The following is a 23,322-nucleotide window of genomic DNA, read 5'->3' on the forward strand; positions in this document are numbered from 1 at the left end:
TATCACTCGTCTAAAAGTAAAACAAGTTTTTCATTGTTTTTGCTCAGCAAATTACAGCAGAGATTCTACTTCAAGACAAACTATTCTAGGTTTTTCCCTTGCTCTCCTTTTAGTTTGAATATGCTCATAAAGAATGAGTGATAGTACCATTTTATAGCAGCCCATATATCTTCTCTTTTTCTGGGCTGCTGATCTAGAGATGTAATTTCTCATTTATTGCCCTTCTCTTTCATTTAATGGACTGAGACAGTTTTGAAATATATTATAGAAATTGCTGAAACTAGTTCTTAAATTTACCTGTGGCTCTTCAAAGACCAACACTAAAGATGAACAGTGAACTTGGGCTTGGAGATTACAGAATGAATCCATTATAAGTAGTTACAAACCAAAGTCAGAGACTGTAAAAAGCATGAATTTTGTCTCAATGACACAACCATTGGTTTCTCAAGGTGTTATGATTCCAAAAGATGACAGCGGTCATATTTGAAATGCTGACTCAACCTAACTAGGGATGCACCAATCCAACTTTCAGAGTCCCAGCATCGATGCCTAGGCTTTGTTATCGGCAAAGGCCAATACTGTTCTGATCAAGATTCAAGATTCAAGTTTCATTAATGTCATTATGCAGGCATAACGAAATTTTGCGACTCCAGGCAAGGGACATAAATAGAAAACACACATAAAATGATCAATCGGATACTGGGATAAGGAATACATAATGTCAACATTCAATCACACTCATGGCACAACATATTGCAAACAAAGTAATGTACATTATTAGACAGAAATTGCCACTGGTCAAGCATTTCCTTGATGGCCTTCTCAAACGGGTCACTGGTTTGTGTGATCTGTGGATGATCTTAGCTTCAACAAAAGCAGTGTCAATCAAATCACATTTATTATATTGTTTACAGAAATAATGAGCTACATACCCAGAACTGTGTTTTGTACCAGCTTTAAACATGTTTGTTTCTTGCTGTAAAAAGGACATTGTAATATGGGACCTCATTGATGTTCCAAGGGTTTTATATGAGCTTTACGCTTTGAGAAAAAAGCAAGCATCTAAAAAAGATGTGATCATGCTTCAGTTATTGACACCATTTACATGACTTGAAAAAACTTAGTTAATTTTTTTGTACTTAAATATATTTTACCTGGTCTAATTAATGGACTGCACCATTTTGGTCCAATTAAGCCTCGTTGACTTTAAAGTAAGACAGTTTGGGGTTGGATTATTTCCCTTCATCCATGTGGTTCTGGATGCCTGTCTCTCTCCACAGCTCAAACAAAGAGGTTAGGTCAATCAGCAGCTTTAATTTTACTGCTGGGATGATCCCTCATAAAGACATGACCTAAATGTGATTAGCATGTGTTGTGTCTTGGTTGTAACCCAGTGGCTAGCTCGGATTAGCATCAGGTGTCTGGCTGATATACGAATTTGAATAGATGATAGATTTATACCCTGTTGGTTTGTTGCTCAGTGTGATAGCCCATTCATTCATTCATTCATTCATTCATTCAAGCAACACTGAATAAAAATATCTCCTCAACCAACACATTATTTGATGTGGATATTCATGGAGACACCATCGGGATAAACTTCCAAAGGTATTAGTAGTGCGATGTCTACATTCTGAATGCTGTTGAATCCTTGGTGCAAGCCTACATTTTATCAAATATAGTGGAAATTACAGTCTCCAGGAGGTACATGTGTGACCTCACTGAATCTTTCTAGATGTATTAATAGCAAAATGAATCAATGCTACTCAAGGGGTCTATGTGCAGTCCATGATCCTTAATGAATAAGGCAAGCTTGATCCAAAAATAACAGAACAACCATGTTCAAGTTCTGACACGTACTGACTGTCCTATATGAAACACATTAACTAGCACACTTAAGTCACTACAAAGCTGTACAGGGTTTAGTCTCGATCCTCCTTGACTCATTTGACTTGCTACACTTGGCTTGATATGAGGTGAAAATCCCCAGTCAGCCTCTCCAACAAGGCTTATTCACTGCCATTTGTCTTCATGACTTTCATCGTGGTTCCTCATGTTTTCATCTCTCCTCCATGTTTTCGTTGGCTTCCACATCCAGCTTTCCTTTTGACCTGTGGGATGTGCTCCAGAACATTTTTTGCGTCATTACTTTGAGGGTTATAAGTTCTATCAATGTGCGTGCACCGAATGGTGTTTCGAAACATTGGTGTTGGAAAAGAGTCATGAAGGTTGTATGAGTGCGGAAGTTGTGTACAGTGTTCTGTTGTCAACAAGTCACTACCCCTCTTCACTTCACACTTGCCCAAATTCATCAATGCTGGAGAGACATAGAGAATGAATTGGGACATATGTACCTTCACTGCTCTGCTGAGACGAGGAAACTCTCATTGACCGGTGTTTCGGCATAAAGAGTGACCCTGTTAACTGGTGACTTTCATGTTAGTGTAGTCAGCGTCTTTGGAAGTTACAACTGTTATTGAAAACTTTCCAACAAATGCCTTTAGGTTTTCATTAAAAAGTTTTTGGGGAGAAAATGTTGTCAGCACATTGAAAAAAACATCTAGGATGCATTTGTAAGGACTTACTCGTATTTCAGTGAACAACTATAAGTCACTAGATGACAGGGTCACTCTTTAAATCAAAACACCAGCGTCAACACATGGCACTCCGGATATTTAATGCTGTGCTACGTGGACAAATGTTTCAGCATCTAATTATTGATGGGGACCTTTCATTCAAAGTGCATGTCAAAAACCTGATCTCTAAATTAAGGGTGAAGCTCGGTTTCTATTACAGAAACAAGTCATGTTTCCCATTAGAGCTCGGAAGCTTCTGATGTCAGCTACTTTCTTGCCTGTACTTGATTATGGTGATGTTGTGTATATGTGTGCTTCATCCAGCTGCCTACAGACCTTGGTTCCGGTCTACCACTGTGCTCTGAGGTTTATCACAGGTTGTAGCCGATTCACCCACCACCGCGAACTGTACGCTAAAGCTGGCATGTCTTTCTTAAATGTAAGGAGGCATACAAACTGGATGACTCTGGTTTATAAGGCTCTTCTTGGCTTGGCTCCTACTTATTTATGCACTTTTCTTCGGAAAACTGGAAGCCGTTATGTGCTAGGATCAAATGACATTTTGCATCTTTCTACTCCTGGTGTTCGAACTGAAACTGAAAAAAAGCATTCAGTTTCTCTGCCCCCTCTGCTTGGAATGCCCTCCAATCTGAACTGAAACTGTCAGCATTTGTTTCATTGGAAGCTTTCCGCTCTATCTTAACGGAAATCCTTCGAGCAGTGCCTGTGTTCTTAAAATGTTACTGTAAAATAACTTCTGCACTTTACTTTATCAAATTGCTTGTATGTTATATTTTAATGTTTGTTGTCGTTATCTGTCTGTTTTGCATCATTTTGCATAGAATTAAGCCACACTTTGGACTGCTTCTGTCCCCTGTGATAACTTCCTCACAGGAATTACTTACATCTTAGTTGTTGCTCGTGTTGACTGCCTCTTGCGATGTCATTGTTTTGCAAGGAACACAGATCCAAGTTGAAAGCATTGATAAGAGAAGCGCTTAACGTAAAGGTGAATGATGTTGAAGGCTCAGACAAGTTGGAACTAGTTCTCGACTCTCATCCCTAACTGTGGTTAGATCTTATTGGTGCATTTGACAAGATTAACCATTGTATTTTGTTACAGAGACTAGAACAGTTCACTTTCTTTTAATATTATCAATGAATGACCTGTTGTTGTTGTTGGAGCTCTGTCTGTTTTCTCTATTTCTCTCTTTTTGCATCTCAATTTATCCACCTCTATCCAAGCCCACCACAATCTCAGCAGAAGACTGTCTAACATGAGCCAAGGTTTCTGCCTGTTAAAAGGAAGTTTTTCTTTTCCGCTGTTGTTAAATGTTGCAGAGCCTGTCACTTAGGGTGAGAGGATTGTTAAGAAAAAAAATCGTATTGGCTTTGAGTGCATCGATTTTTGATCTTGGCTGATTATCAGGGTTGAATTTTGGCATGGGGCTTATAGTCCATATTGGCATTTCATTTTACTGATCACGGAAAAAATTACTGAACTGAAAAGTGTGTTATTCTGGCTCTGTTGTTGGTGTGTCTTTTCATCTGAGTCTATTTTTACTAACCACTCTAATTTATTACCACACCCACAACAGGTTCTGATTGGCTAAACTTACCAGGACTCTGTGATATAACTGTACTGTAAGTGTAGCTGGTTAACTCTAAACTCCTGAATATGATGTTAAAAGTTTACGTTTTCATTAAAAATTAGCTAAAGGAATGTTAAAGTATTTTGTTGAAGTTTGTTATATTTAACACATGTTTTATTTGTACTGTCAATCCTTATTGGTCTAATAATAAGCACTACTAATAATTGGCATCAGAAATCGGTCCTGAAAAAACAATATCTGTCCACCCCTAATATTGGCACATATCACACAATGTAGTGTAACTGTGATTGAGCCCTGTTGGCCTGATGATATGAGTGACTCGCTGATGTTCTTCTCATAGCTGTCAGTGTTAACATCCCAGTTTTACATAACAGTGTAGTGTTATCCAGAATCAAACTTTGGAAGGATTTCCTGCTGAGCACACATAAAACCCATCTTGATGCTCTTGTTCTTACATTTATTGACACTTGTTATTATTGAGTTTTGGATTTTCCATCTGAGAGCACAGAAACTGTGAGTTTATGTTACAGCAATGATTTTTAACTTTCCCTCCAGGAAACCTTGATAGCAACACTTGCCAAGCTTGGATAGAAAAACATTCCAATAGAGTCAAATATGACTGTTATTTTATGAAACTCAATGATGGTTAAAAGTGTGACGGGTTTAAGGAGGACGCTGTATCTCGCCAAGAAGTTTCCAACCTGCTTGTATTCTGTGGATGACCCTGAACTCTGAGGAAATGCCAACATCCCTCTCCCTGTCTCTGTCTCGCCAAGTCTCTCTCTCTCTCCCTCTCAGGGGGGTAAATGTTGCTCCATCACTCTTACTCCATCGTGATGAAGAGAGCTAAGAATAGATTACACTATCAGCTCTCTTTCCCTCATTCTTCATCCTTCATCCTGACCCCATCACCACATGATCAGTTTCTGTTTATTTTGCTTCACCCTACTCTCTCTCCCTCACTCACTCTCTCTCTTTCACACTGTATCCCCCGTCCATATTTCACAACCCCCTGGAGTCTGCAGAGGAATGTGGTGTGTCATTAGCAATAATTTCTCTGGAATTTTTTCAGTGATTTCTCTGTGGACTGTTAGCTCTGTATCACTGCTCTGGCTGAGTGTCCATCTGCTCCAGATACTGACCTTGTCCCCTGATTATCACCCTGAAAAAATGTAAAAAGTTCTTCCAGATTCAGAAATGAGCAGACAGAGGGCGTCTGATGATCATCTGTTAGACTTTTTATAGCAGCTGGTTCAACAAACTGTTGTGACAGTCCACTAGTCATACATAACTGAATCATTTCATCATTAAATTCTTTGGTTGAGCTGATCCTGTAGCATTCGATAGCCTTACTCTTCTGATTATTTACAAAGGGGCTGAGCTGACCAGGATTCCCTGTGGCTTATACACTTACTGTATATTTAGAGCCTCATACAACCACACATCCTGTCAATCCCTCTACAAGCGTTTAATTTTAATATTACTCTTTTAAACTTAAAGCATGTCATTAAAAATTTGAATTACATTCGTAATTCTCTCTCGGTTTTTAACATAACTGTCACTGTAAGACAGATGATTTAGTTTTAATGGTAGGAGAGGAGGAAGAGAGGGAGATGGGGAGGAGAGAAAAAGATGAAGCATTCTAGGAGAAAGGTTTTAAGGTGAGGGCTGACAATGTAAAGGACGGAAAAATTAGACACTATGGCTGAATGAATGTCACCATTAATGCTTAAAAGAGAGACATCCAATGAGCCTGCCCTTCATACACTCAAACCTAACCCATATCTCAGGAATAGTAATTTTTCTTAGAGGTCAGCTGATTATGTGTGATTTTCCGGGGCTGATATTCTGAATTTGGCTGGATAAATGTCCTCTACATTGACTCCTCTGCAGGTGTGACCTTCCCTCTAGGATTGTTTTCACTCACCACTCTGTCTCATCTAATGTCCTGTCAACCACTACTGCTAATTTTCCTTAAATAATCTGAGCACTTGTACCTAGAGCTGGGCGATGTTCATCACGCTAAAACGTTTCATATCAGTTTTTATTGATGATTAAAACAATAAATATCAAATCATTTTTTAATGTATATTTAAAGCCAGATTTTTGGTCTTGAGGGAAATTTGTTAGCTTGTATCTGTATTTAGTTCTCTGATAAGCTTCTTGAATCACTCATTTTTGACAATGTTAACAGGATGCAGGTCTTTTGTGTAAGATGAGATTTTCACGGTTGTCACATTGGACATCGGAAGTACTGGAAATAATACTTAACGCAGAGTCAACTCTGCTTTGAGTTGCAAGGTTTTTTCAGTGTCGCTGTTGCTCGAGTCAGCTGTGTTTCACATTCCACTCCAAACTTCTTAAAACCCGCCTACCTCTCACCCTATGACATGATTGGCTGTTCAATGCCGTCTTCTACTTCTGTCCAATGTTGGGTGGCAACTACCGTGTAAGGCACATTAGCGCCCCCCTCCCTTTCTAGTGGTTGGGGGGTGTAATTACAGGTTTAAATATATGAATTTTTCATCAAACATTTGTTATATTTATATTGAGAAAAATTGTATTGCGATATTATCTATATTGAATTATCGCCCAGCCCTAGTTGTACCACTGGTCAATATAGTATACATGAACTATAAAAAGGTTACAGCTTTCAGAGATTAAAACTCACTTTTTATTTCTGTTCTACATATATTTTGAATGAGTCTAGCTTTATGAAGACAGGTCTAAATTCTAAATTTTGGCAGAAAGATATTCATCGGTTCCAGTAATCTGTCTCATGAGCTACCAGTCAGTATCGGCAATGAAAATACTATATCAGTTGACATGTCATTTCATCCACTTTCTACTCCTTTCCTCTCTTTTCCTCATCAGCCTCCTTCACGTTTTTTTTTACCATAATCTTTCTGTTTGTATTCCAGTAAATTATATTAAAAAGTATTCATTTAGACATTTTCTGCACCTTGCATGCATAAAAAGTGGATTTTTAAAAATGTTCTAAGCTGCACTCATATGTATGCTCTGAATTTGTCAGAGGAGAAAAAATGTCTCAACTTTTTCACACTTCAAAAAGTTCTGATTTTTCTTACACAGCGTTGATTCTTTGTGTCTGATTTCAGTCCTCTGGGACAAACTTTGACTGAGCAGTACTAATGCAGGCCTTTTTGACTCCTGATGCTCTTTGAACTCTGCGTATGTGAGGCCTCATTCAGGCTGTTTTGACATCTGAAGGTTAACCAGTCGGTGTCAGACCCTCCAAAGACTGACCTGCAGACCTCACCAGTTGACACACCATGTTGCAGGCTGTGAGGGTCTGAATGGGAGTTGGGGGGAGCCGTTAATGGGAGTGAATAGAGGGTGAGAGAGGGTCAATGAGGATAGAATGCATAATGAAGTGAGATTGTCACAGCTGAGAGGCCAAGAGGCTCTTTCTGCTGAGAACATGCAGTAAAGCAAAATGTTCAGCTGAAAACAGGGTGCTGAAAGGATCACTTACTGATTATACAACAACTATCTTTATTTAATAAGACACGTAAGCTCCAGCTGTTTTACCAATTGCTGTCCTCTGCATGCTCTGTCTCAAAGCTGTGTGAGGGCTCAACAATGAAGTTCAACATTTTCGCAACTTCATCAAAGGTTTCCTTGAAAGTCACATGCTGTGGCTACAATTTCGGTCACTTCACTACATTGTTACACCACTTTTATCCATAGCTTGTACTGCAACATCACTGTGATGCTGAAAGTTGAATTCCAAACATTTATCTCTGCAACAACAGATGGACATGGTGCATGTCCCATATTCAAATCATAGACTGTATAAATAATGGACATAGTATCTGGGACGTCACACATCTGTTTCTGAAGCGCTGCTTTGAGGCCAATCGGCAGCCATATTGGAAGTGTTGAACTCAACATAACTGCTGTCGAGCGAGTGTGATGTAAAGAGGTTGACTTTGAACCACCTAGCCAACAGCTGCAGTGTTCCTGCCTGTCAATCAAGTCAATCAAATCATGAAGTCTTCAAAATAACCACGTTATGATAAAATTCACCCCCCGTAAAGTGTGAGCCGATCGAGAAATGATATATCTAGACTACACTCATTTTTGTACCAGGCTGAAAACATGTTTATTTCTGCTTTAAAGATCGGCTTTTTTAAAGTTAAATTTTTTGGGCCTTTTTATACCTATATTGATAAAGGGAGAGGACAATGGATAGTGTAGAAGCGGCCGGAGGTTGCCGCTGGATTCAAATACAGTGAATGGTATTTACGCTATTATGTAATCAACAATGTATAGAGTAGGGGTGACCCCAAATAGTCGAATATTCAACGATTCGTTCTAACGAGCCTTAGTCGACTGCCAATCTCATAGTCGAATATTTGGTGGTGCTCAATGTCTAATTTTACATTATTTTCCTGTTTCCCGTAAAAACAGTGTCTCATATATCCTATTTTGATATAAATATAGACTTATTTAATGTAATTCTGAGAACAGCTCTTGAAGTGTTAAATCTCCTTAAAATGGTAATTAAATCTCCCCTGGTAATTGAAGGTGGACCATTTAGCGGGGACCTGTGGAGCAGACGTACCTCAGCTGGCCTTTAAATCTTTCTACCTTCATGGTAGCTCAAAATGTCAGGAAATAAAACTTCAGTTGATCTTAAAAAATAGTGATGAAGATGAGGTGCAGCTTCATGAAGAGGGCTTTGAGATCAAGGATTACCGGACCACACAAAAACTGTACGGAGCCAAACGAACAAGCAGGAATACCCAAAGCTGTCCGAAGCGTCAAAAACAATCCACATCATCCCATCCACCTCCACATCTCCTCATCAGAGAGGATATTCTCAAAGACAGGATTTACAGTCAACAAAGCAAGGAGCGCACTTCTGCCTGTAAACACGATGGTTTTCCTCACGTACAATTTGAAAAGACTCAAGTGGACAAAGATGCGATGAAAGACTGTTTTAAAAGGTCCTGTTAAGAGATTTAAAAACCCTTTAGCTGGTTCAGGTTTGTATACAAATATTTAGCCTTAAGTTGGACAAACTACCCTCCGCAGCGCTGCTCTCCGCTGTGCGAACACTGTTAAAATATGTCCTGATTCCTTATTCTATAACAGCGCGTTGTTCCATGTTTAATTGATGGTGGCCTTATTTGAGTTTTCTCTCCTTCATCCCCTCGTTGTTTTTGCGTGTAATATAGATTTAAGAAATCTAAGTTTTATGCTTATAATATTCTGTTGTCCCTTTTACTTTAAGCTACGCCCTCAGGGCACAGATACAGGGCACTGAGGTGTAGAAGGGCTTGCATTGGCAAAAGCCTCATCCCTGCGGTTATGGGGACCCTGGACAACAGGCCTCGCTGAATAATACAGCTTTGTGGTTGATGCCTTTGTTGATAGTTTGAGCTTGCAGTGTACTTTCCTTGACTGCTTATGTTTGTGGAAACGCAGAAGGCGCTGTGAAAAAGATTTTTCCACCAGTACCGTTGGTCTGCTCGCAGACTCTTTTGATCTCTGTGAGTCATACGACACTGTAACTTTTGTGTGAATCCTTAAACTGTTTTTTATTCCAGAGAAAGACCAATAACTCAGTCCTTTTACTCAGTTTACAGACGGGGAATGTTCAGACCACTTATGTAATCTAATCTAATTCAATCTAATCTAATACAGTCTAATGTGATACAATCTAATAACCTCTAATCCAATCATTTTTCTTTCATCTCTTTAATTCTCTTTCGTTAAACTTGAGCACCTTTCTCTCACAATTTTATTACACAATAAAAATAAAATATCTTTTACCTTTCTCTCTTTGTGTGTGTATGTAATTGTGTGTGTGTGGTGTGTTTGTGTGTGTGTGTATGTGGTGTGTGTGTGTGTGTGTGTGAGCGTGAACAGCTGGTTTAACAATGAGTTCTGCAGCACAAAAAGTTTGAATCAATGGGCAGTAAAAAAATAAATGTGATTGAAACTGACAGTGTTGCCATGACATACACTCTCTCTCTCTCTCTCTCTCTCTCTCTCTCTCTCTGTGTGTGTGTGTGTGTGTGTGTGTGTGTGTGTGCGCGCGCGTACATGTGTAAAGCCATCACTTCTACATTTAGTGCCTCTGCTTTCACAGGTTTGAAACTTTTCTCATGCTTCTATCTGCAGACTTTTTTAGATGGATCCAGTCTTCTTAGCCTTTTATCTGACCAGTTTTCCCACTTTGAAACAAAAAGTGATTATATTTTTGATGAATAATCCCGAGTTCTACTGAATGATTTACTATAGTCTGCCAGCTCAAGCTGTTTTTAGTGGCTACTAAAACCTGCTCCTTAGAGGCAAGATTTTCAGACCTCCAGATCTGTCTGGTTCTGGCCACTGTGCTGAGTTTTATTATTTAATTCACTTTGCCTTTCTGCTCAGTATGCAACAATCTTTATTCCTTTCATTTGATTCAAAGTTGCTTTCTAGAAATGTTTTATTACTAAGGGTTGGCTCAGGTAGTGTGGGACATCAGGTAAAGTTCCAATAAGTGATCCAGTCTATAAATGTGTGAGATAGAGACATAATGAAATTGAAATTACATTTTAATCTGTAAACCCAACCTGCTTTTATTTTGGACAGGCATCAATAAGAGACAGTTTTTAATTGTTTTTGAATACAACTTTTGCCCTCTAAAGATGGGCTTTATGTTGCTGTTCCAGCCTTAATTTCCATCCTAAAAGCCAGCACAAGAGGTAAACTCCCCCCTGTCACTCACCAGTGCTTAAACTTCTTCAGCTTTAATCCTGATCAATTTGTAGGGGACAGTTTTGCTGACCTTTACCATGCAAACACACTATGGATTTTCTTACTCATACACTCCAGCTGATTGTTAACCCTTCTCCTCCTGTGACACCTCAGTTGACCATTCTTGGATGTAAATGAAAGTTTTCACAGATCTACCAGTCCAGTCTCAGGGATAGCCATAGCCATTACTGGCCATAGCCATTACTGATATCCTACATCAGTATTTGATATTATCACAATAAACAGAGCAGTAAAACAGATACAGACCTAATAAGGGGAGCTCTCTCAGTTGGAAAAATGACATAAATGTATGTGTGTACCTTAATGGGACCTGGCACCGGGACACTGGCACCCCACAAACGCTAAATTGCCTTTCTTTGGCATGGCCACACTTGCATTATTGCAGGTAAGACAGATTGACGTGAAAAAAATCCTCCTCCTATTCTGGGTGAAAATGACATGTCTTTGCCATTTTAGCATCAGCCACTTCTAAACTTTGAAAGCGTTGCTACGTAAGCAACTAATGATTGCCAGCTATTCACTTCCATTGCTACATTGCTCAGCATCATGCCCACAATGTTACCTCAAATGAGACAAGCAGCAAATAGAAAAACTGTAACGTGTTAAAGTTAGGTTTTGTTCTACGATGCATTGAAGTGTATCTGACAGGATGTGATCACAAGAGAGAAATCAAGGTAACAAAAGAAAGATTGAATAAAAAATGATATCTGCAATCGACTGAGAATTAGTCCATTAGCTGGTTGAACATCACAGGTTTGAATAATATTTTTTTATGTTGAAGTTGCCATAAATCTGATACTACCATTAATTCAAATATTAATTTTTAGACATGGGAATAATTGGATTAAATATAACCAAAAAGGGATCATGTGGTCACCTGAGACCAGGTTTATCCACATGTTTCATAAATCCAACCATTCCCTCCCCAGTTATTTGAGAGAGAAGCTTAAAGAGGGGAGAAGTATTTCCAGTCTTCATAATATCTTCAGACTGATGGATTGTGTCCATGTGACTCACTCTGTTTACTGTCGTAACATATTTAAAGTCTGAAGCTGTTTCAGGCTGTAAACACTTCATGCAGCCTTGGATGACATCAGTGGATGTTGTTGTTCTGCAGAGCATGCTGCGGTTACACACTGGCCGTCCTGGTGTAAACCGTCTGTGTGTGAGTGTGTATTTTCATGTCAGAAGGCACACATTTAAACACTGCACTGTTAAACAAACACTCAGCTATGAGGAAGTATGAAAACACTGACCACTGACTCTCAGTGAGACCACCTAGATAGTGGTTTGTTGGTATTGAAAGTACTAACCCTACCTATGAACAACACAACTGATGGTCTCAAACACATTAAGAAGGCAAGTCATTCTACAAATGAACTCTTGACAAGGCTCATGTTAATTAGAAACCATTCCAAGAGACCACTTCATGAAGCAGACTGAGAGAATACCAAGAGTGTGCAAAGCTGTCATGAAGGAAAAAGGGGGCTACTTTACAGAATCTAAAATATGAAACATTCTGGTTTGTTTAACACTTTTTTGTTCATTAAATAATTCCATATATGTTGTTCTGTATTAATCTACAGTGTTTCAAATAATTAAAATAAATACAAACCCTTGAATGAGAAGGTGTTTCCAAACTTTTGACTGGTAGTGCATGTGACACAGTAAATATGTACATTGCATGGATTACGAAACCAGCCACAGCCACATGAACAACCTCTCCACATTAAAATTCTATGTTTTGCTTATACTGTTTTAGATATCTTAAACAACTCTTCATAAGAACATGGGATTTCCCTTCTTTGATGTTTTCTGTGTGTTTGAGTGTAAGTCAGTTCTTCTCCATGTCAGCTGTGTCGAGCGTTTTACCATCTGTGCTCTCCACAAGAATGCTTCACTGACTCTGGTTCCTCTGATGAGAAGCTGCTCAGTGGACGTTGTTGTTAGAAGTCAGTTTTTGCAAAAAAGTGAAGTCGTTTTAGCTAGTTTAGTTAATTTTGTATGTGTGTGTTAACAGTGCAGAATTGTAACTCAATTAGGACACTGTTTCTAGATGACTTAAGGCTGATTTATACTTCTGCGTCGCCCCTACGCAGCAGGGGCTGACGCGGACATGAGCCCCACATACTTGTCAATCTCTGTTGTTACTAGTGGTGCAACGGATCATCGTTGATCTGTGATCCGTACGGATTCCTCTCCACGGTTCGGCACGGACGTAGTCCGCGGATTGGTTGATGCCTATTTGTGGCCTCCGAACTGTTATTCCTACACTGTGTTTTGGTTGGGTCACCCCGTGTTTACAGGGACTTGTCTCCCTGTCAACGATTCGCAGTCAGGCTGTTACTTGGTCACTTAGAGTCCAATGCTGCAGTGCAATTTTTAACTTTCACTTTCGTTTCTGGAGCGGTTCGCATATTGGCACTTTGCCAGCTGTAGGACCCTAGAATGCACGAAAACGGTGTGTTCCAAGTTTGCAGCTCAAAGAAAAGTGGACGGTGAAAATGAGCGATTGAAAGAAGAATGGAGTGACACTTTTGAAGTTCCTCTGCTCCTTCACTTGCCATGCCATGAAATGCAGTGAATGAGGCAGGACTGGGCCCACAGATAGGGTGCTTTGCACATGCAGTAAATTTTGAGTTGAATGTTGTTTTTATGTAAGGGGAAAAACTTTAGAAGTGTTTTACAAAATAAATGGACGACAAAGTTAAATTTGTCTTGTCTTCTTTCTTTTTTTCTTTTTTTTTTTGCTGATCCGAAAAAATTATCCGATCCATGACTCAAATCTGTGATACGATCCTAACCATGAGTTTTTTTATCCGTTGCACCCCTAGTTTTTTACATTTCATTCCATCTCTTTTCAAGCCCCAATCTTATCGTGTTCAAACAAATGTAGACACATGATATTGTTTCCGAGGAAACAAGGAAAGTGGGAAGGAAACATTATTAATATTGTGCAAAATGACTTGGTTAGGTTTAGAAGAAGATCATGATTGAAGTTGAAATACCTCAGTCATTAACAGGAGTGCATTATTTCTATTAAGGAGCACTGTTTAGACCTGTGTTCAACACATTCAGGGTCTGAATTCAGCTTCACTGTGCAGTTTTAGACACACAGCCTCTTACCTATTTGCATAATCTCTGTGTGTTATAAAATAAGGTAACATTTTTAGGCTGAAGTTGATCACAGTACAAACAGCTGCATTTTGAACATCATAGGGATATAACTGGAGATTTCTCTTCTTAGCCAGCTGAGCGAGGATGTTTTGCTTTAAGACTGTGATTTCCTGTGAAGGTTAAAGCGGTTCACTGTCAGGTTACTGAGTTCATTGAGGGAAGGCTAAATATTTCCACAGGGATGACTTGAGGGAAACAGGTGGATGATCTCGATCTGATTAACTTGCTTCTGTTGTTTCACTGTCATCCCAAACTCCAGCAGCCTCCAAACGTCTCCAAAATAAATCCTGGCCTCTTTGATCAAAGCTCGGTATTTATTTGACCCGTCCTTGTCCCAGACTTACACCACAAGCAGACTTTTGTGGTCTTCATACTATGTTATCGGATCTGAGCAAGATTAAAACAATAAGTTTGAGGTAAAATATCATGCAATATAATGCTACAGGGCTAACTACTGTGGCATATCTCCAAAATTAAGGCCACTGAAGAAGCTGCTATATCTGAGGGGTTAGCAGGGAGAACAGGTACCAAGACAGTATAATGCTTCTACTATCTGAGTTAGGGCTATGAAATATGTCATTAAAGCAGTGCAATTGCAAGGTGTACAAATTCAATGGCAGAGATCAGTCACAGCTACTTTTTTGTTGCTTAAAAACCGGCTACTGTCTTGTTATTCATGACTCATCAGGTAAATATACTGGTGGTACTGTTGGACTTAGAGCTCAATGCAAACTTGATGACTTGAAGAACACTGCACACCTGATGTCATTAAAGTCTGTAAAGATAGATTGGGTCATTTCAGCTGGATGATTGAAATAGATATCCTGATACATGGCAGCTTTTGATTGAGTGTAGTCCTGTTATCAGCAGTGTGTCGTTCCAGGACTGGTTCAAGATCGTGGCTCTTGACAAAGTGGATCTGTTGCAGTTGAGTTGACTCTTGGCAGTTACACTTGCAGTGCATGCACTTTGTACTGTGGTGTAATACACGTGGTAGAACCATAGACTATTAATAATGGACGTAGTATCCGTGACGTCACCCGTGTGTTCCTGAGCGCTGTTTTGAAGCCAATTGTCGGCGGGAGCTATATTTGAAATGCTGAACTCAACCAAACTTAGTGTGACGTAAAGAGGCAAGGTTTGAGCCTCCTAGCTAACAGCTATGTGTTTCCGCCTGTTAATCAAGTCAGTCATGTCCTCATTTGGGCAAAAACTCCTGAACCGTTGCGTTAGAAAATAATTCACCTCCCGTACAATGTGTGTGGATAGAGAAATTAGCGATTTAGACCCAAGCATTTTTTTGAACCAGGCTGTAAACATGTTTATTAATCCTGCAAAGATCGTCTTTTTTGAATGAGTGTGTATGTGGTTTCTGGTGTTTCTGCTGCCAGCCTCAAGCGGATTCTTGATGAATTGCAGTTTATAACACTTCCATGGGCTTCATATTTTGCTGGGTAGAACACAGTTACCTTCACAGAGCATGTCATACAGATTTTTTTTTACAAAAGAGATCATCACAAATTGTTGATAACATGCACTCAAATGTGTTTTTATTTTGATTATTTCACATCTTCTCCAAGGGAGACCTGACCAAGAATGGCAGCAACAACCAGATTCAGGTTTTAAAAACATTCAGACTAAGTATTGCAAACAAAAGGGGCAGAAATATTAAAGCTTTTTCCACCAGCTCAGTTCAGACAATAGGAATGACAAATTGCATAACGTCCAAAGCACAAAGGTTGGTATTTCCAGCCTTGAAGATTGAACGGGAGAAAAATGAGTCTGGGATGTGGCCCTGAATGGTTTTATAAATTAGGATCTACTAGTTCCCTGAGCCAGCAGGTATTTAAAGCAGTCCAATTAACGTTAGATGATAAGATATAGTGTCTAACTACGTGTGAAGGTATAAGAGACCTCGAGCTGCACCACCACATTTTCATGCTTGTGCCAGAGTCACTGTCAGAGGACTGAATTTACCTGTTATGATTTCCTTTTTTTCTGTTTTATTTAGCACTGTAAACTGCAGAAAGAAAATACAACACAAGGTTTTTAAAAATCATTTTTCTGCAGCCCTAATCTCTATGACAGCCGAGTTACTCCCATCTTCGAAAAAATTCTACTCAGACTTTGAATTAAGTCGGAAAAAAGCTCTTGACTCAGAAAGCCAGCCAGTGGTTCGGTCGGTTAGAGATGGTGGCTGTTAAGCCAAAACACAAAGTTGTTTGAGATATCTGTGGGACTCATTAGCATTCATATTTAACTCCTGTGGATATCTAAGACAATCTGAAACTGTAAAACTCAATTGGCACTAGTGTTCTTTGATTTGTGACAGTTTGACAGCTCAGTTAGGATTTATGAGCATAAACAAATCTTTAGCACAGACACAAAACTCTTGGGATTTGATTCTTGGCTCTTTTCACAGTCAGATAAAGTCTGTGTGGTTAAACATCTCAGAAAAACGTCAGACATGGAACCCCTCAGACAGAAAGACTGTCAGCTGCTGACATCAGGCTGCAGAACAACACTCTCTGGTTTCAAGCTTTAGGGAGTCTCACAATCACACAAATCACCTGAGCTGTCTCACAGGTGTGCACCCGTCTCACAGCTGTCCCACTTTTCATCTGTTTAGTGCAACCTGTTTCTGTCTGAGATCAGGAGGATCTCCTAAAACTGATAATCCTGTCAAAGAATAAAAAAAAATTAGAGCTCTCAAAGGATTTTTTAGCTTATAGTAAATGTTCACATTTTTAATGGCATGTTTAAAATTCTATTTGTGTTTTTCAAAACAGCTTTTAAGTCCAGTTTAACGATGTAAAGCAATTTTAACCCTTTAGATATATGAGATGACTCACTGACGTCCAGTGATCCCTCGTTAACAGCATTGTGACAGTATTACACATTTCAGGAGTTCCATTTTGGTTGCAGTTGCTGTCTCTTCCCCACAACAGTTAGGCATATCACAACATGCAAACACTAAAGACATCCCTTTGACCCAAGTCTTTCTCAGTGTTGACTGACTTGCAATCAGTTCCCACTGTGATTGTCATCCACAGGTCTGTGTTAGGGATGGGAATTTACCGTAATCCTTGTACTCGATTACGCAAATTTCCTAATGAACGATTACTGGAGTACTTGCAATTATTTTAGCTGTAAACAAAAATAAATAAATAAAAGTCCGTCGGACACAGACCTACCGGAACAGAATTGTAGTAAGTTCTGCTGCCTTTTCTTCAGACATCTTTTCCACTCTTGTAGTTGTTGTTCTCTGTGATGGTATCTTGTACTCCGGCTCGACTAACGCGATCAGATCTTTGAAGCCTTTTTCTTCCACAAAACTTAACCGGAGCATATCTCCAGTTACCATTTTGGTTGTTATCAGGCTAATCTTCTCCGCTCTGGTTTCGTCACAACGATGTGTGCTAACAGGGCAAGCAAAAGACGAGACTGCCTGTCATCTGTCTCCATTTTCTCCTTGTGCTTTAAGCGTATGTGGTTAAGCATCAAACTAGTATTTCTATGGTATGTAAGTTTAGCGCCACATATCTTGCACTGCACATTAACTTCATCGTTGTTTTTGCTGAAATCTGCCTCGGTGTGTTCTAAAGCTGAAGCCGTGGCCGGAGAAGTCGTACGTTTATATACCTTTAATTGTTTTCCTACCTAGTATATTCAGTTAGGCGAAAACAAAAAGCACATGGTCACACATATAACGCTGTATGAGTTCAAGTTCTGCTGCCAGGTGGGCGAGTAACAAAATGCTATTCAAATGATGGGGTCAACGGCGAGTACTCGAGTACTCGAGTAATCATACCCATTCCTAGTCTGTGGTGAAGCTTTGCTGGCTTTAGTGATGCAGTTGCCTACTGACATCAGTCCGATCAGCTGCACCTGTATGCTTAGATCGTAACTCAAAGTATTTCTGTGATATTTTAATTCAGTTTAACATAAAGTTCATAATACTTTTGACCTGTCAACTGAGCCATTCGAGAGTGTTTAGAGTGAATTGACCGTTCAAAAGCGCATTGGTGTTGTTATTTTCCATCACAGTAGCAGCAGGAAGCAAGAAGATGCTGCAGTGGCTTGACTACAGTGTGCAGAGAGGGACAAAAAAGGTGTGTGATTGGACCTTAATCACATTGCAATTAAAGCGTTATTGCTGACAGCCTTAGTTATTTGCAGTGATGGATGACTGAGAGTTCAAGCCTCTGAGAAGTTGATTGTTACAGTTTGCAAAGTCTGTATTTGGACATTGTTCTATAAACTTGAACCATGGTTTAAAAAGTTGCAGCAACTTAGTGAATAAAATACTATATCAGCTGCAGGCATCAACACTCAAAGAACATCAGAAACAAAAACACAGGAACGCTACACTGCTGACTGAGCCAGAGACATTTTTTTTTAAAGTAATAGTATTTGACAGGCTGAAATTTCAATAAAAACACCAGCAGTGTGGCTTTGATATATTGGCAGTTATATGATGATGTGTTAAGTCTGCTTGTCTAAGCAGTGCTGAAGCTTTCCAACCGTTTCAAACAATAAAACCTTGAAACATCCTGGAAACAAAAGAACAAAAATAGGAGTCAGGTGACCTCAGGTTCTTTTTACAGCTGTTTTATTCTCCATTGTTTGTTTCAGCTTCTTTGAGCCAATGTGACGGCAGAGAAATGCCTTTTTCCCATGTGAAGTGTGTGTGTTAAAAACATCCATGTAAACACACGAGTGGACTCACAGAATTAGTGGAAACTGTGACAAGCATACACAAACACACAGACACATACAAGTCAGAGGAAACCCAGACAGGACACACACATATATAGAACATGCACCAAACATGCATATGCATTTAGAATCAGACATAAATAAACACATTGTTTCTGTGAGGAAATGGTGTGTGTGTGTGTGTGTGTGTGTGTGTGTGTGTGTGTGTGTGTGTGTGTGTGTGTGTGTGTGTGTGTGTGTGTGTGTGCTTGTATTTATGTGTTAGTCTGTTAACTCACAACGGCAGTAAAATACAATGGACTTCTTCACTCTGTGTTTGACTGCCTACTCAGTGTGTGTGTGTGTGTGAGTGTGTGTTCCTGTCAGACTGAATGTGTTCATGTTAAATTGCTGTTTATCATAAATAGCACAATGGCATCTATCCATCTATCTGATGTTGAAGGACAGGAAGTGAGATAACATTCAAACACTGCGTATACATCCGTCAAAGAAGAAGAATCAGTTGTATTGTGAGCAGAGTAGAAATCTTGAACACTAATAATGCTCCTTAATGTTGTCTGGCTTTTAAACTACTGGCTATCTAACAGGCATTGACACCGAGTTTTTATTCTTTATTTTTTTAACCTTTATTTAACCAGGTTGGTCAATCTCAGCAACATACACACACAAAGTTACAGACTCAGACACACAGAAAACCAAGGCACAATTCACAACCAAAAACAGCCTGAAGTATCTGCTTCAAAGTCTTTCATATATATTTAGGGTCATGAATAGTTCTGGTTACATTTTAATGGCTTTAAAGATTACTTCATTTTTTTGGTCTTCAATCTAAAAGATGTCACCTCCCTCAGTCCAGTCTTCGATCTGGAGCCACAGCAGAGACTCTTAAGGTGCATTTCGACCAAGAGTTCCTGGGTCTTTTAGATTGTTGTCTGCGTTTTGACCTCGGGATGAAGTCCCGGGTAGATTCTGCAAATCAGGCCAGTGATGTATGGAGAAAAAAAAGTAAATGCACTATACCACCAGACCAGTGGAGGGCAGTAAAACAAAGATGAATGCATTCATCACAGATGACACCATCTGGGGGGGTGGGGGGGTAAACTCTGTTTCATTAAACCAGAATGTTGATAAAGACATCTCAAGAGCTCAACTTGGCTTTCAAGGAACGTCAGCTCATAGGGAACATTCCTGGCTCACATTCGTGTCAGCACACCTGCCTGTCCTGAGAGAGGTCATATCCTTACTCTCCTCAAACACATTAACACACACACACACTCTCTCTGCTAAAGCTTCCATTGAGGAATGCAGCGTACTTAACTTCCTTTTTTATCTGGAGGTATGAAAGGTATTATGTATTTCTATTTCTGTTCTGTTTTGACTGAAACCACCCATACCACAAGCTTTCTCTCATCCCAATGTTGAAGTTGCTTTTTTAAGACTGAAGAAATAAGGGTTTGATGAGAGTCGTGTTCACCTCTAGGCCCGTGGTCTTTATTTTGGATATGATGGTCACAAGTTGAGACTTTTCTGTGGAAGTCTTTTGACTCTGGGACTCATAAGCCAAGATGTGGGACATGTGACTTTGCTTTTTGAGACTTTTTAAGAGTGCGTCTTTCAGAACAATAATGTCAGTGAAGGTGTCTCTGGTCTCTTTTAGGACTCGCCACCAAAGCAAGATATGGAGCAGAAGTTACGCTCAGCCTCCAGTGTCGATGAACTCATGAGTCTCATCTATCCGTCATACTGGGCCTCTCTGAAGTGCAAATCTAAACTTTCTGCTGCCGCCTCCTCGGCCTCCAGGCTCTCCCAGCGGCCCCAGCCTCGCAGACAGAGGCCGCCGGCTGAGACAGAAGAGCCCACATTCGCTGCTGCCTACCTCAACCTGGATCTCCTGAAAAGTAAGCAACACTTTTGTTTTAACTGGTGAGTTTTATACACATGCAAAAAAAAAGGGGGGGGGGGTCATCACTGCAGTGACCTGAATAAAGTTAAAGTTTTCTGTGTGTAATAATAATGTTTCAGTTTCAGTATCAGTCAGAGCCCCACAGGAGACAGGATATTATAGCTATTTTTAATATAAACTGGACTGGGTTGCAGCTCATTTTCCTCTCTGCATGAGTACCATATGCATCACATTACCTTGTTGACTCACATCCATCTCAGCCTGCTGATTTTTTAGTCTGATGGATTTGTAAAATGTGGATGTAGTTATGTCAAACAATCTCTTGCTCCCGTTTTGGAAGAAAATAAACCGGCACGTAGAGACACTATTTACAGTTACGTTAAAAATAAACACAAGATACTGCTGCTATAATGTGAAGGATAAGCACTAAGTGAGGAATCCCTACTGCCTCCCCTGCACAGCTTTTGTTTTTCTGATAAATTACAGCCTTATGTCCCTGGCAACTCAGACAGCATTACCACCTTCTAGAGACGCAGGCTCCACCTAAGCAAGCTCCAGATATTGACAATACTTTACCTTTAATGGCCCACACACCCCAACCATAGATGGGCAGCAAGAGTCAACGCTTTAACAGGGTTATCCAGCGGGCACCTTTCTTCACCAGCATTTCGTCAACTGAGACCCATAAGACCTCAGAGATGCTCAACAGGTAGTTCTCTGGTCCCGAACCCAAACCCCTCATAGTTCATCATACCCTGAAACTTAAAAAGGAAAGACGAAACCAGAGAAAATAGTCCGTAGAAAGATTTTAAAAAGAGGACCGGGCCAGGTTGGGAAGCCTGTTTGAGCCAGAGCTCACTCTGCGAGATTAGGCTGTATGCTTTCTTTGCCCCTACTCCCTTCAAAAGTTGACCATTGTTTCTTCAACTAAGTTACTTTATTTGATGTTTCACCTGAAATGAAACACTACAGAGTTTCAATATCAAACATAAAAACTGTTCTAAGGTTACACAGTCACTCAATTTTTGTTGACTGTAGTTTTGCTTGGTAAAATATTTATCTTTTGCATTATGACCTAACTCTTTAAGACAGTGAAGTCGCCCTCTGCTGGCCTTCCAGAAGAATGCAGTTTTAAGATGCTTGCACATGGAATGTAACAGCTTACAATGGGAATAACTATGAGTGTTATTGCTGTGCATGTTTGCAGCAGTTGAGCAAACGGAAATGTTTTATGCTCGGCTTCTGTGTTATTCTTACTCTGTGTGTGTGAATGTGTGTGTATGTGTGTGCAGGTATAGAGTCGGAGTGGAGGAAGACTCAGTGCATGCCCAGGGAAGTGTGTGTCGACGTGGGCAGGGAGTTCGGGGCCCCCACCAACATCTTCTATAAACCACCATGTGTGTCCGTCTACAGATGTGGAGGATGCTGCCACTCTGAGGACAAACAGTGCCGGAATATCTCCACCGGATACCTCAGCAAAACTGTAAGCACAGTCCATCTCTCCGTATTATAACCTGCTCAAGCATAGATGCAACACATATGGGATCTCTAGCGTGGAAAGTTCGGAGCAATGTGGCCTGGTCATTATAGATAAGCAAATGAATGAATGAATGAGTTAATTATTACATCACTGCTGGTTTAGTTGACAGTGGTTTTTAATGATAACCATGTTCTTACCTTGGAGCTATTTGTTTTGGTGTTAGCCCACTTATCCTGTTAATTATTTGAAGTTACTAGCAAACAGAAGCTTATCTAACCATCTGTAGTTTGTTAACAATGTGACATGGTATGCATGTACTTAACTTAGCATCTATAGCTTGGTCACTGGCGATTTCTTTCTTTCCTTGAGCTCTCACAGAGGGAGTGTAAAGAGAAATCAATCCTTTAATGGTGCTTCAAAAATCATACGTTGTTGTTTGCATGGCATAATGGTAAAAATCAAATAGTAGGTCTTTGGAAGTGATCTAAGATGGGACTTCCACCAGATCCGTGTCCGTCTCCGATCCGATGCGGTCCGGCTCCATGCTCTCTCGTCCGTCAACACCCACCGGTTGCGCTTTCGGAACGCAGCACGGAGCAGGACAGCTGGAGTCATGTGACCAAGGTTCCTTTCAGTAATAACTGCATTAATGAATATCCTCCCCCTCTCCTCATCCATGTTGTCTTTATCGTCCTCTGAAAACCTCTGACCTGTTGACTCCAGGCCTGGCTCCGCTCATCATGACGGACAAAAATAGAACTCTTGCGCATCTGATCTGTTGCGTTCTGGCGTGCCAGATCAGAGACGCAGCCGGAACGCAATGGAGCAGATCCAGTGGAAGTTAACACATTGACTGAATGGAAACCTATTAGATCAGGTGCTGTGAAGGATCAGAGACGGATCGGACACGGATCTGTTGGAATTTGGCCGTTAGGCTCCATGCATGGGATTGCTGTAGGATGTTTTGGGCTTTTTTTGTATGTGTGTGTTTGTTATGTTATAAACAGACATGCACATTTACCCTTCACCCCAACAAACCATTTATTCCGACAAAGACAG

The 23,322-nt window shown here is 40.1% G+C and overlaps 1 protein-coding gene across 2 annotated transcripts in view; it reads left to right on the plus strand.

The window, feature by feature from the left end:
- vegfc (vascular endothelial growth factor c) overlaps window positions 1-23,322 on the plus strand; it is a 76,205-nt gene that overhangs the window by 24,875 nt on the left and 28,008 nt on the right. For both annotated transcript variants that reach the window (XM_034687039.1, XM_034687038.1), the window contains exons 2-3: window positions 20,538-20,778; window positions 22,076-22,266. In XM_034687039.1, the coding sequence (XP_034542930.1) occupies window positions 20,538-20,778; window positions 22,076-22,266 (432 nt within the window). The remainder of the gene's footprint in view (window positions 1-20,537; window positions 20,779-22,075; window positions 22,267-23,322) is intronic.

This window comes from Notolabrus celidotus, chromosome 7 (genome assembly GCF_009762535.1).
Source record: "Notolabrus celidotus isolate fNotCel1 chromosome 7, fNotCel1.pri, whole genome shotgun sequence".
NCBI classification, from domain to species: Eukaryota; Metazoa; Chordata; class Actinopteri; order Labriformes; family Labridae; genus Notolabrus; species Notolabrus celidotus.